At 37.0% G+C, this 13,189-nt stretch overlaps 1 protein-coding gene across 2 annotated transcripts; it reads left to right on the forward strand.

Annotated features, from left to right (window-relative positions):
* Window positions 5,834-11,815, forward strand: LOC105165178 (protein transport protein sec23-1). Of its 2 annotated transcripts, none has more exons than XM_011084095.2 (5): window positions 5,834-6,829; window positions 7,189-9,009; window positions 10,692-10,808; window positions 10,902-10,973; window positions 11,117-11,815. In XM_011084095.2, exons 1-5 carry the CDS (start codon window positions 6,359-6,361, stop codon window positions 11,252-11,254), a joined length of 2,619 nt encoding a protein of 872 aa, XP_011082397.1. In that variant the 5' UTR covers window positions 5,834-6,358; the 3' UTR covers window positions 11,255-11,815. The 2 variants fall into 2 exon arrangements, with proteins under 2 accessions (XP_011082397.1, XP_011082399.1); XM_011084097.2 differs by having other exon boundaries at window positions 6,596-6,829; window positions 7,164-9,009.

The following is a 13,189-nucleotide window of genomic DNA, read 5'->3' on the forward strand; positions in this document are numbered from 1 at the left end:
TAAAAGACCGAGTCTTAACTCAAACACAATATTATAGTAATCTACTTATTTTTTTCTACTTTTCATTTAGCATGCATGTCTAAGATCCATTTTCTAATTTTATTTTATTTTGATATTATTTCAATTAATGGAACACAATCAATAAAATTGACTAGAAAAATTGAAAGATTGTCCTCGATTTTTTAACCTGGCTTATGGCATGGAAATGCCATTTCCATCGGACTCGCAAGAGGAGTCCTTACTTAAAAAACACTTGACGTTCAGGATTAAGTGATAAAGTCAATCGCAAGGTTCGCAGCATCATACCTGCTTCTATCATCCATGAGCAGTATGACAGGCTAGATGTTGTTTGCTCAATAATGCTCCACATAAAATAAATTTATGCAGCACCGAACTGACATATTAGATATGCCACAATGAAAGCATATTTTGAAGCCAAGATGACTGAAGGTTGTCTGCACATAAACATTGGGTTAAGATACAATCCCTTATGGAGAAGCTCTAAGACCTTAATGTTGATCTTAAAAGGACTTGTACATTGACGTAACACTCCAGTCTCTTCATCCCTCCTTTCAACCTATTTATCATGAACTCTAAATGGCTTAAAAAGACCATTCATGAGTTGATAAAAATGATTGGAGCAATACGAGGCAACGATTAAAGAACCTGTGCTATCGGTATTAAATTGAAAACTTCAAACTTAAGAGCGAAAGGCAAAGGTGCCAGATGCCGAATAAGGAAGAAGGACGGACGAAAGTCAGCATTGCAAGCGTTTTGTGCGTTCCTGTCGCCTTGATGGACAAGGGTAGATGAAAATGGAAAAATGGTTCAATAGTCAAAATTTACATATGATGTTTTCATAAAATTGACAAAGGAAATTGGAAGAGGGAGTATCATGAACTCCCCTTCACCCGAGCTATGGCATTTATTGAGTAAACAAGATTACTATCTATATTCCCAAGTGTTGGACACTTGCTCGCGAAGTGCATTTCTTCAAATGGTTTGCAGAAATGAAAAGGAATAGAACGCAGACATAATCTTAAAGCTAGAGGATGGATAGGCCATTACTGCAAAAACAATAAGAGTAAGTAAACTTAGCCATTAATATTCATGTTAAAATAGCATACAATTATGTAACCGATCATGATCAAGTTGTTAGTCAATTATTGCACATATTAGACTACAAACTTGATCAATAAAAGATTCTTTTGAGTCTGTTGAGTTATTAATTGTCGTACTTCATAATTGGATTGTGCATGCTCAAAACAAATGACTAAACGAATAGTCAAGAATAAAATTTACAGAGAATGGCATGCATGAGCTAGGCCATATCCCTCTAGTTAGGATGCGTAAGTTGGTAGATTCAAAGAGTCTAGCAATAGATGATTTGAGTTTACTAACTTATAAATCCTTCCTAAGAAGAAAGAAAGCTATAAAAGCACTTTGTGAGACAAAGAATGCTTGTAAAAAATAATCTATTAGATTAGATCCGAAATAGACATTTGTAAGTCACTAAATACACAAATACCAGTAGAGGGTTCACAAGTTTAAGGACTTTTGGAAAGTTCGGAGAAATTAGACTTGAGGTGGAGAGCCAAACTGGTTACAGAAACAAACCTTCAATTAAATCGGGGTGGTGTATATTTAGTGGGAGTTCTTAAAATATCCAAATGAGAATGGAATTCTCATTAATTCTTCCAGAAGAGACGACTTTGAACTATCTCTGGTGAGGAAGAAATGAACCTTGATTGGGCATGGTTCGATCAGTGTTTTACTAAATTACCTGGCCCATCTGGATGTGAACTTTCAAAAACCATCACGTTGAAAAGCATGGTATTTTGTTAAGGCCATAATCCAGACACCATATTTGATGTGGATTAGCAATTATGTGTATGAGGAATGGTCCTGCATACATCAAAGGACTAGTGGGAGGCAAATTACACTCAAAGTCTAATTTATACAGGTTCCTCATGGGATAAAGCAAACATCATTATTAATAAAACCTTCACCGACCATATCTAAGTTCTCAGAAGGACAATCAGAAAGCTCTAGTTACCTAAAAAGGTACGAGTTTCGGAATCTAACTGGACAAAATGAAGTGATGTAAGATATCGATCCGAATAAATGATTTGGAGCCATAAAATTCGCTATCGAGTTCAAACTAGGTTTGAACGTCCTGCATCTAAAAGACTTATTTTGATAAGTTCATGAGGTATACGACTCAGTCAAGAACAAGGTGGAAAGTCAGTGGAAGCTCAATTGTGTTCCTAGTGTTTTAGATGTTCAAATTATCTTTGATCATTTGAAATGATAGAAAGATGTTGTGGAACTCTAAGACACGAATATTATTCATAAAATTCTTCATATAGAAATTTGATCCTTATCTAGGGATAAACTATCCAAGATTTAGTCATGGTAGACTGATGAGGAGTTTAGATGTTTGACATCCCCTATGTCTTTGCTATAAACAGCACCAGAATGCTACTCGGTGCACTAAGCCCAATGTTGTTTGTGCTTTTTAAGCATAACAACTGATATCGAGTGTGCACCGACAAGGTAACAGACTGCTGTTGAATGGCTACCTTTAATACCTGAATAAGGATTAAAGAAGATTCTTAACGTACATTTATGTAGAGTTGATTCTGGAAGGCTATAGCGATATTAGCTTCCAGCGTCATATGAATAATGTTTAATCTAAAAGACGAGTTTACATTCAAGCTTTAAAGATAATGTGGTAATATTAAAAAGGTTTCAAGTGGAATACAACAAGGAACTTCATCAGGAAAAATTGAATGTATGACAACTTTAAAAGTTATATTGGAAAACGGTTAGGATTGAAAACAACACCCGATTGTTGAGTGTGCTACCTAGCATAGCTGCGCTAATAGTCATCTTGGAGGATGACAACTAGGCTATGTCACAAGGTGAAAAGCCCGAGATTTCATCACAAGTCCAAGAAAAAATCTTAGATATCATCATTTTCTTAGAGCGATGATAGGAAGATGTAACGTACGGTTGGACGACAGAACATTGGTAGAAACTACAGTAGACCCATAAGACCTGGCTGATATCGCAGATTGCTCATGATCAGAATAATCTGAAAACATGAATAATTGGTTTTAAGGTCAAGTGGGAGATTGTTGGAATAAGTAACCAAAAACCAATTACATTGGCGGTTTTGAGAACCATTCAAGCAATCTTTATTTAAGCAACATTGTCCTGACGAATATGGTAAGTATTCATCTTTGATGCATATGTTTGTTGTGCTTACTAAATTACGTTAAGCACTGCTTTGATATCACAACAAATGCCCACGGACCACTTTATAACTCATGTAGTTGGGCTCCGCATTGGATGGCAGTTATGAAACCAACTTCTAAGGGTTGATTTAAAACGTTCCAAGTCGAGGACTTCGAGACTGGGCATCGAGAGTCTTACTGAGATTTGCACTGAGTATCACTTCATTGGATGAGTGTCGCATTTCATCGGCGGACGTTAGACGTCTATGCAATTTCAGTGGGTCATTTGACAAGGTGGTCAATTGATGGAACTGACTTACGGGGATCGTCATATGGAAGCCTTAGAGGTTTGGTCGGTATGACTTGAGTCCCCAACTCCGATATTACGGGAGTAGTCCTAAAATGTGAGGAATCATAATAGTCACGTGCATATGATGACTGCATCTTGGATCTGCACGAGATGTGATTGTGTCACAGACATGATCATCATAAGCCTTATCCAGTGCAATCGGAGTATGTAGCGAAGACGGTGAGTTTCAAGAAGAGGACCCATCACTTATCAGTATGTGACAAAGGTATCTCCTTTGCATTTGGAGATGTGTTCATGCTCTATAAATTTGTGGCTACAGTTGTTGATTGATAGGAAAAAAAGGTTCCTATATCAAGAAACTTGACGTAACGCGATATCAAGTATTAAGCATAGACGTCTAGTCCAAGATGGGAACCGACACCTAATTCCATACCCTAGACTAAATCCGAGAGATGGTAGATAGAAGGACCGTACCTGTGTGGACTCGAGAGCCTAAATGTTCACACGGTAATTCACCTAGTCTCTAGTACCATGGACCGTTGCTAGATGGTCACCCATAGTGACGGACTTTCTTGATGAAGGGTTAATAATAGTGTTAGACATCAGCACAAGTCTAGTTGAAAGGTGAACCTAAAGAGTCATACACAAATCATCGAAAAGAAATAAAGAATTAATTTGGAATTAATTCCATAAGTAATTGGATTACTTACAAAGAGAGATTCATTGGATAAAAAAAGGGCCAAAAATAAATTAATGACATTAATTTATATTGGCTTATCCTTATAATTTAATAAATTGGATCTTATTAAAAAAATAAAAATAATTTGGGCTTATGTAATTAATTGGATTAAATACAAATTTGGCTTAAATAAATGGATTTTTATTAAAATTGGATTTAAATAAAAATTCACTAAGCTTATATTTTTAAGGGGGTAAAAATCGGGCAAGCCCAATTATTTTGAGCCCATAGAAAATTCCATGGAAGGAAATAAATGGCTAGCAAATTGTAATTTTAAAAATTACAATTCTAGCCATTTTTTGGGATCTCTTTATTTGGAATAAAGAGAAATATACCTTATAGATAATAGAATGTATTTAGAAACATTCTTAATTATCTAACAATATATATATATATATATATGCAATATAATTATTTAGAAAATAATTATGATCATCATTAAACACAAAAAAAAAAAAAAAAAATCCCCCTTCTTTCAAGGGAGCATTCGGCCGCACCTCTCTTTCAACACACTTGGTGTATTTTTTTTTCTCTCATTCTCTTTTATCAAAGAGGACGTAGAGATCCTGGCTCTGGTGTGATGTGGACGAATTAGAAAGTTCCTACATTGGAGCCTCAAATGAGGAGCATTTCAAGCGAGCATGAAAAACAAAGGCATCGTTTTTTCACCCTTTTATTTTTTCGATTTTGGTAATCCAACATTAGCCCCATGTTCGTTTTATTTTTAGTACATTGAATGCCGAAAAACTCTAAGGTTACACCCCTTAGATTCGTTTATTTTCTGCGTTTAATTTTTGCTATTACGCATTTTTATTTACCGCTTCCGCTAGCGCGTTTCCAGACAGTACCACGCGATCCCCATCGTGATAATATGGAGTCTAGTTCTGCAATAACATCAAGTCGGTTGGACATTAATAACTCTAAGGGTACACCCCTTAGATTCGTTTATTTTCTGCGTTTAATTTTTGCTATTACGCATTTTTATTTACCGCTTCCGCTAGCGCGTTTCCAGACAGTACCACGCGATCCCCATCGTGATAATATGGAGTCTAGTTCTGCAATAACATCAAGTCGGTTGGACATTAATTACGATGATGATGATAATGAGGCACAAAATGAGCCAATACAGAATGTGGGCGAGAAAATAAGATCTCAACGTCAACGCCATAAACGCAATTGTAGAACGAGTGGATTTTTTTTATATTTGCATTTACATTGTATTAAAAAATATACACTATTATATCTATATAGTTCGTTGTATTTTTTAAATTAATACAATTTTAATATTATAAATTTTTTTAATTTTATTATGTTGTTAAAAATTAATTAAATATAATTAATTTATAAAAGATAAACTAAACGAAAATAAATTAAAAAAGGGGCATAGTGAATGCCATCCACGAGACCCTCTTTTTTTAAAATAAAAATATTTTTTAAATCGTAATCCGCAACTCGACATAAATTTGTTATATAATCTTTAATTAACCCGAAAGATGAACCACTCCCTAGAAATGAGAACTTGGGCTTGGTTGAATCTTGATCCGTGGTCCAGTTTGATAACAAAACCAACGTAGTCAATCCTAAATTGCAACCCTAAATTGGCAATCCTTGTGTAAATTTTCTTAGACCCCACCGACTCGTTTCCTGCTGTGAATGGACTCGTTTGAAAAGGTCTCGAAAATAAGCAGAGGAGCAGCGAAGGGGTTTTCTTTGGTTAGGGAATGAATGATGATCAGCGATTGACGTATTACTCCGCCCACCCGCCGGAAAGTTCCAGTATCCAGCTAGCGCGGACTCAGCGCCAACCCGCGGATTTGCTTTTTCTTCTCTCGCTTTCCAGCATTGTTTTATTCCGCAACCGTTTCGATCTCTCTACGCCGATTCACTGTTCCTCCCAGATCAACTCTCGTCATACCGTGGGTTATGGAACGTAGGCTTGCTTCCCCGTCCGAATCCGGCAGTTCCGGCTGCGAAATCTCTTTTAAGGCGAAGCATTGAAGGTTAATTTTGTTTGATTGTCCTTGAAAATCTCAAGTATTTCGGAGTGGCTTAGGATAGCTCTGCATTTTAATGGCCAATCGACAGCAATCTTCTTCGGGCTATTCCTCTTCTGCTACACCTTCTAATTTAGACCCAAAATTGGGAGCTCCTTCTTTCCCTTCACCCTCGTCATCTTCGCCATCAAGACCAAGATTTCCTCCTCCACCAGTAATACAATCAAATCAGATACCCTCACCCTCAATAAAAACTCCTAATTTACCATCACCAGCGAATGGGATCCGAGCTGGAAGCCCTGTTCCTCATATGAGCACTCCCCCTGGCCCTCCTGTGTTTTCATCACCGCTCCAACCAGCTGCTGTCCCATTTAGAACTTCTCCTGCAACTCCTCAGCCCGTTGCTTATTCCTCCGGTTCCTCGTTACCCACATCGTCACCGCCTCCCCGTTTTTCGAATGGATCGGTTGAATTGCACAATCAAACTTCTGATGTTACCGTGGAGCATGATGTGGAGTCTCCAAATATTCTATTCTCAGCTCACAAGGTACATTCTGTTTCCATCCAAATATGCACTAATTACCCCTTCTTTTCTGCAAGTTAGAAGTATTCTAACGGTCTGCAAAAAATTGAAAAACATTTTAAAGAGTTGTCATATATATATTTGATGAACTGGATTTGTTGAATCACTCTGAGAAGTTACCCTTCAGAGGAAACTTCTTTAGCAGTGGAGATATTATCCAAACCAGATCAATTTATAGTAAATCTGATTACTTCTCTGTTATGATGCATATGTTGACTGGGGACTCTTTCTTTGAATTTGAAGGTCACTCTATACTGTTGCTTCTCTAGTTATTTATGTTCAATAATATTATTTGCAGTTGTCTCTTTATTGCTTTATTTCAGGTGTTGAAACAAAAGAAGCTAGCTAGTACACCAAGTTTAGGGTTTGGGGTATTAGTTTCTCCTGGCCAGGATGTTTCACCAGGTCCCCAGATTATTCAACGTGATCCACATCGCTGCCAAAATTGTGGAGCTTATGCCAATCTGTACTGCAAGATTTTACTTGGTTCTGGTCAGTGGCAATGTGTAATATGCAGAAATTTGAATGGAAGTGAAGGAGAATACATAGCCCCAAGCAAAGAAGAGCTCCGGAATCTGCCTGAACTATCATCGCCGCTGGTCGATTATGTCCAGACTGGCAACAAAAGACCTGGTTTTCTTCCTGTGTCTGAATCTAGAATATCAGCACTAGTTGTTCTGGTAATAGATGAGTGCTTAGACGAACAACACTTACAGCATTTACAGAGTTCCTTGCATGCTTTTGTAGATTCCTTGCCCCCAACAACTAGACTTGGAATTGTGCTTTACGGCCGCACAGTTTCGGTTTATGATTTCTCTGAAGAATCAACAGCATCTGCTGATGTACTCTCCGGTGACAAATCACCAAGTGAAGATGCCTTAAGAGCATTGATCTATGGAACTGGGATATATTTGTCACCAATTCATGCATCTCTTCCAATAGCACATGCAATCTTGTCATCTTTGAGGGCATATAAACTCAATTTGCCTGAAGTTTCCAGAGACCGTTGCTTAGGTACTGCAGTGGAAGTTGCCCTGGCAATAATTCAGGGGCCATCAGCTGAAATGTCAAGAGGGGTTGTTAAAAGAGCTGGTGGAAATAGCAGGATAATCGTGTGTGCTGGTGGACCATGCACATTTGGCCCTGGTTCAGTTCCTCATTCTCTTGCTCATCCTAACTATCCACATCTGGAGAAGGCAGCATTAAAATGGATGGAGAATCTAGGTCGTGAAGCTCATCGTCGAAATACAGTGGTTGATATACTTTGTGCAGGGACATGCCCTGCACGTGTTCCTGTGTTGCAGCCCCTAGCAAAATCTTCTGGAGGTGTTCTAATTCTCCATGATGACTTCGGCGAAGCATTCGGTGTGAATTTGCAGAGAGCATCCACAAGGGCTGCAGGTTCCCATGGTTTATTGGAAATCCGATGTTCAGATAATATTCTTGTTAGTCAAGTGATAGGACCTGGCGAGGCGGCCCATACTGATAGCCATGAATCTTTTAAGAGCAATAGTGCTCTTGCTATACAGATGCTGAGTGTTGAAGAAACACAAAGTTTTGCACTATTCATGGAGCCTCGTGGAGATATCAAGAGTGATTTTGTGTACTTCCAATTTGCTATTCAGTATTCAAATACTTATCAAGCTGATATTGCAAGAGTGATTACTGTTAGGCTGCCTACTGTGGATAGTATTTCAACTTATCTGGACAGTGTTCAGGATGAGGTGGCTGCTGTTCTTATTGGCAAAAGGACTCTTTTGCGAGCCAAGAATTTCAGTGATGCTATTGATATGCAAGTAACCCTTGACGAGAGAATTAAAGATGTTGCCCGTAAGTTTGGTTCCCAGGTTCCAAAGTCAAAGTTTTATCGGTACCCCAAAGAGCTCACGTTATTGCCTGAACTCTTATTCCATCTTAGAAGAGGCCCACTCCTGGGAAATATACTTGGTCATGAAGATGAGAGGTCTGTTTTGCGGTCTTTATTCCTCAATGCATCCTTTGATCTATCCCTTCGTATGCTGGCACCTCGCTGTCTCATGCATCGAGAAGGTGGGACTTTTGAGGAACTACCAGCTTATGACCTTGCTATGCAGCCTGATGCTGCAGTTGTTCTTGATCATGGGACTGATGTCTTCATTTGGCTGGTATGGGATTGCATAACTTCTTATTTATTTATGAAAATTTCATTTGGAGGATATACTAATTAACTCAACTCAACTAATTCTTATCTCACAAGTGCTTCGGTTCTAATTTGCAGAAAGTTATAATTGTTTTCACCTTTTCTATTTTCATTTTGTTTAGTTTGCTTGCTGACATAGTCTTTGTTTTAATATGCTCTTCCATGTGGCCTTCGTATTCTGTGATTCCATTATTAAACAGGTGAACTTGGGTAAAGTTCTAACTGCTTATACTTTGATGAATGATAAGAACAGAATTTATTCGAGAATAGGATTCAAGCATTCTTACCCTGATGAATACCTCTGACCTAGACCTACATTTATGTGGTATCTTGGTGATTTCCCTACTTGACACGGGCACAAATTACAACAAACTGGTCTTACTTTAACACCCATATCATCCTCACCTGGCCCTTTTTCCTGGTTCCAGCTTTAAAGTCATAAAATTTCTGTAGAATATCTTCATTTTTAAACATAATTTCCACCTACATTTGTGTCCTATCTCGATGATGCTAGTAAGTTCTCTTGGCAGTGAGCTTATACTTTGTTAGCATTGAGACAACTTCACTTATATTAATAGCCATGTCTGGTTTCACCCTCGTTGTTACCTGGCAAATGACATATTAACAGACTATTTTGTCATGCTGTTGTGTTAATCCTTTTTGGGAATTTTACTCTCGGAATACTGGACTGGTCGTGTACCTTTTTGTTGTTTGCTAAGACTATCTTGCAGTACATCTTGGTAATAGTTTCATTATTTTTGTTAAATATGACAAATGATATTACAAATACTTAAGGGCTTAATCTATATCTAGAGGATGTGTTATAGAAAGAAAGAAATGCCACAGAGGATATTGCATTACCTGATTGCCCAGGAAGGATCATTGAACAGTGTCGCCCCTGAGGTCATAGAGTATTGTAAGAGGCCCTTCTTGCATAATAAGAGAAATTGTTGCAATTTAGAGAGACTATTTGAAATAAATCTAATCTTCATGCACTTCACCTCACCACTTAAAGTTATTTATGATTCCAAAATTGATCCTCCAAGACACAGAGTTTCATGTTTTTTCTTTGTTTTCTTTTCCGGACTCAATTATAACAATATTTTCTTTCTACTTTCAGCATATTGATAGATTTCATTGTTATGGAGCAAAATTGGTTGCAGATGTACCTAACCAACTAGGAAATCTTGGTGATTTCATTTATTGAAGCATGGGAAATGTTGAGGTTTCATTGATTTGATTCTTTTTCTTAAAAGAGGTGAAAAGTGTAGGTCAAATGGTAGGACTAAGTATGAGCTTCTTCTCTACATCCAGCACGGCTAGTTGGGATTAACTTATGGGACTTTGTGCTGCTTTTGGGAAAGTAGTGCCTCATCATTTATTAATTACTGGTGTTATGATCACGTAAAATGAAACTTGGAGATTGCAAAGTAGGTTTAATTCATCTTTTTTGTGTTGCCATTTTGGTGGACATTTTTTTCTTGTTCTTGACTGGAGGAGAGGAGAGGATGAATGAGGCATGAGAAGTGGAAGAAATACGAGACTGATCTTGCCTTATCCAAGGAGATTGTTTCAGTGCTTAGATCATTTGTATCTATTAGCATCTTTTATGTAATCCTCGTCCATTTTTGTTTTTTTGTTATTCAGGGTGCTGAACTTGCTGCACAGGAAGGAAAAAGTGCAGCTGCTTTAGCAGCTTGTAGGACATTGGCTGAAGAGCTCACTGAGTTGCGTTTTCCAGCTCCTAGGATTCTTGCATTTAAGGTATAGCAAGTTCAGCTTTCCTGGAACGAAGAATCCTTTCCATGAACCTCGATATTTGGTATGAGATATAATTCTGCTTCTGGTTTGTGACAGGAGGGGAGCTCCCAGGCTCGATATTTTGTGTCTCGCTTGATACCTGCACATAAAGATCCGCCTTATGAACAGGTATGTTTGCAATTTACTTTTGTCTTGCTTCTTGTTTTCTCTGTACTTGTGTATGCTTGTTATTTCCTAGATGTTAATTATAGGATTTGAAATCTGTTGCACCCACAGCAAAGAAATCATCATCATATATTGTCTGTCTGCAGGAGGCAAGATTTCCTCAGCTTCGAACTTTGACTGCAGATCAGCGAATAAAGCTGAAAAGTAGTTTTATTCACTTCGATGAACCTAGCTTCTGTGAGTGGATGCGGAGTCTGAAAGTATTACCACCAGAGCCAAGCTGAGAGAGTTGTTACATCGTTTTATGGGTAGGTGTCCCCTATGCTTGAGGCTTATGAGTTGCATAACCATGCTTGTTGGATCTGCACGTCCGTTGTTATGCCAGTAAATTCATGTGACTCTGTTTCCCTGCTCTCAGTGCGTGCTTGCTTGCTAAGGGGATGCCATTCTCTCATCTCATATACTTATTCTGCCAATTTGTTCTGTTGTACTTAGAACTTCATACCTGATGCTTCTCATTCATGTTTTCATGCCATTATACGGAATGCTGAAAGGACGAGCTCAGTAATAAAAGAGTTACATTCATGCTATTTCTATGCGGTTTTAAGTAGTCCAGGTGGTTATAAATGTGAATATGACCTCTGACCGACTTGGATGAGAACTAGTCTGGGAAGACTTGGAACTACAACTTTAGGGGGCAATCGCCAGCTTAGTTTTCCGTAGATTACTCAAGAAGCTGCCAACAATAGACCTTAACTTTTACATTTTCGTTAGTAAAATTCTTTACTTGATACCTAAACGTTTTTGTACTCATATTTTTCTAAAGGGATAATTGCTTCGTGCTCCACCTCGAGATTCTGTGCAGTTGTGTACTCTTACGGTTGGAAAATTATATTTTGTATTCATGAACAAATAGATTTATTTGATAGTAAAATTTATGAAATTTGTTGGTAGTCAAAAAGTTGACTCATATTAATTTATTGCAAATCAAATAATTTTTTTGTGCTCAAATTAATGCACTTTGGTCCAAAAAAATTGTTTGACCAATAATAAATTTGCAAGTCAATCTAGAGTAAATATGAATTTTTATTCAACTTTTTGGTTGTGAACTAGTACGGGCAAGGGAAATCCGACTGTTTAATTAAAACAAAGCATTGCGATGGTCCTTGTGGATGCTCACGCAATGTGATTTCTGCCCAGTGCTCTAAATGTCAATGAAGAAACCTAGTAGGCCACTGTCCTACCATCATTGATAGGGCAGAAATTTGAATGATGCGTCGTCGGCTTGTGCTATGCGATCCGTCGAGTTATCATGAATCATTGCAGGAACGAGCACAGTCTGTGTCGACTTTTTATCTAATAAATGCATCCCTTTCAGTAGTCGGGGTACGTTGCACATATTAGCCCCTGTCTCCTCTACTTAAACATAAATATATGTATGTATATATATATATTGCTTTATGTAAAATAACAATGAATTTGTATAAATAGATAGTTAAATCTGAACCATACATTTTGATCAAAGAAAATATAGACCATATATTTATTAGGTTAAATCTGAACCTTTGGATTAATTTCATAAAATTGGACCTTTAATTTATAATACTAAAATATAGACCATTGATTTATATCAAGTAATATTTAAAGGTCGATAAAAATAGGAGTATTTTTGTTATTTTATATGTTAAAAATGAAAAATTTCGGGTATAACAGGCGCGTGTACAACAAATCCAATTTTGAAGAGTTTCTTTGCTACATTTATTTTTCCACAAGGGTGTTTTTGCCTTTTTATTAACACAATGGGTTTCTTAAATATTAAATTTATCACAGGGGGTGCATTTAACCCCCAAATATATCTAAAGAAAAAAGTTTAAAAATTTTCAAATTAAATACTATTCAATTAAACATAATAAGAATTCCAAAAAAAAAAAACAAAATTAACAAGGAAGAAGATAGAAATAAACCCAACAATTTATAAAATGAATACAAGCATTATATAAGATCTAACAATTTATTTATCATACTTTATAAAAAAAATATATTAAGTCCAATTAATAATTAACAAATAATTTTACTATATACAAAAAATGTAAATTAATATCCCATCAATCCCCTTTTTTCTTCACTCCCCCACAAAACCGCCCTTTCCATCTTCTACCCCCGTTAAAATTAAATCAAGTCCACGTTAAATGGACTTTAATTAAATTTGGTTTATTTGT

This window comes from Sesamum indicum, linkage group LG6 (genome assembly GCF_000512975.1).
Source record: "Sesamum indicum cultivar Zhongzhi No. 13 linkage group LG6, S_indicum_v1.0, whole genome shotgun sequence".
Lineage (NCBI taxonomy): Eukaryota > Viridiplantae > Streptophyta > Magnoliopsida > Lamiales > Pedaliaceae > Sesamum > Sesamum indicum.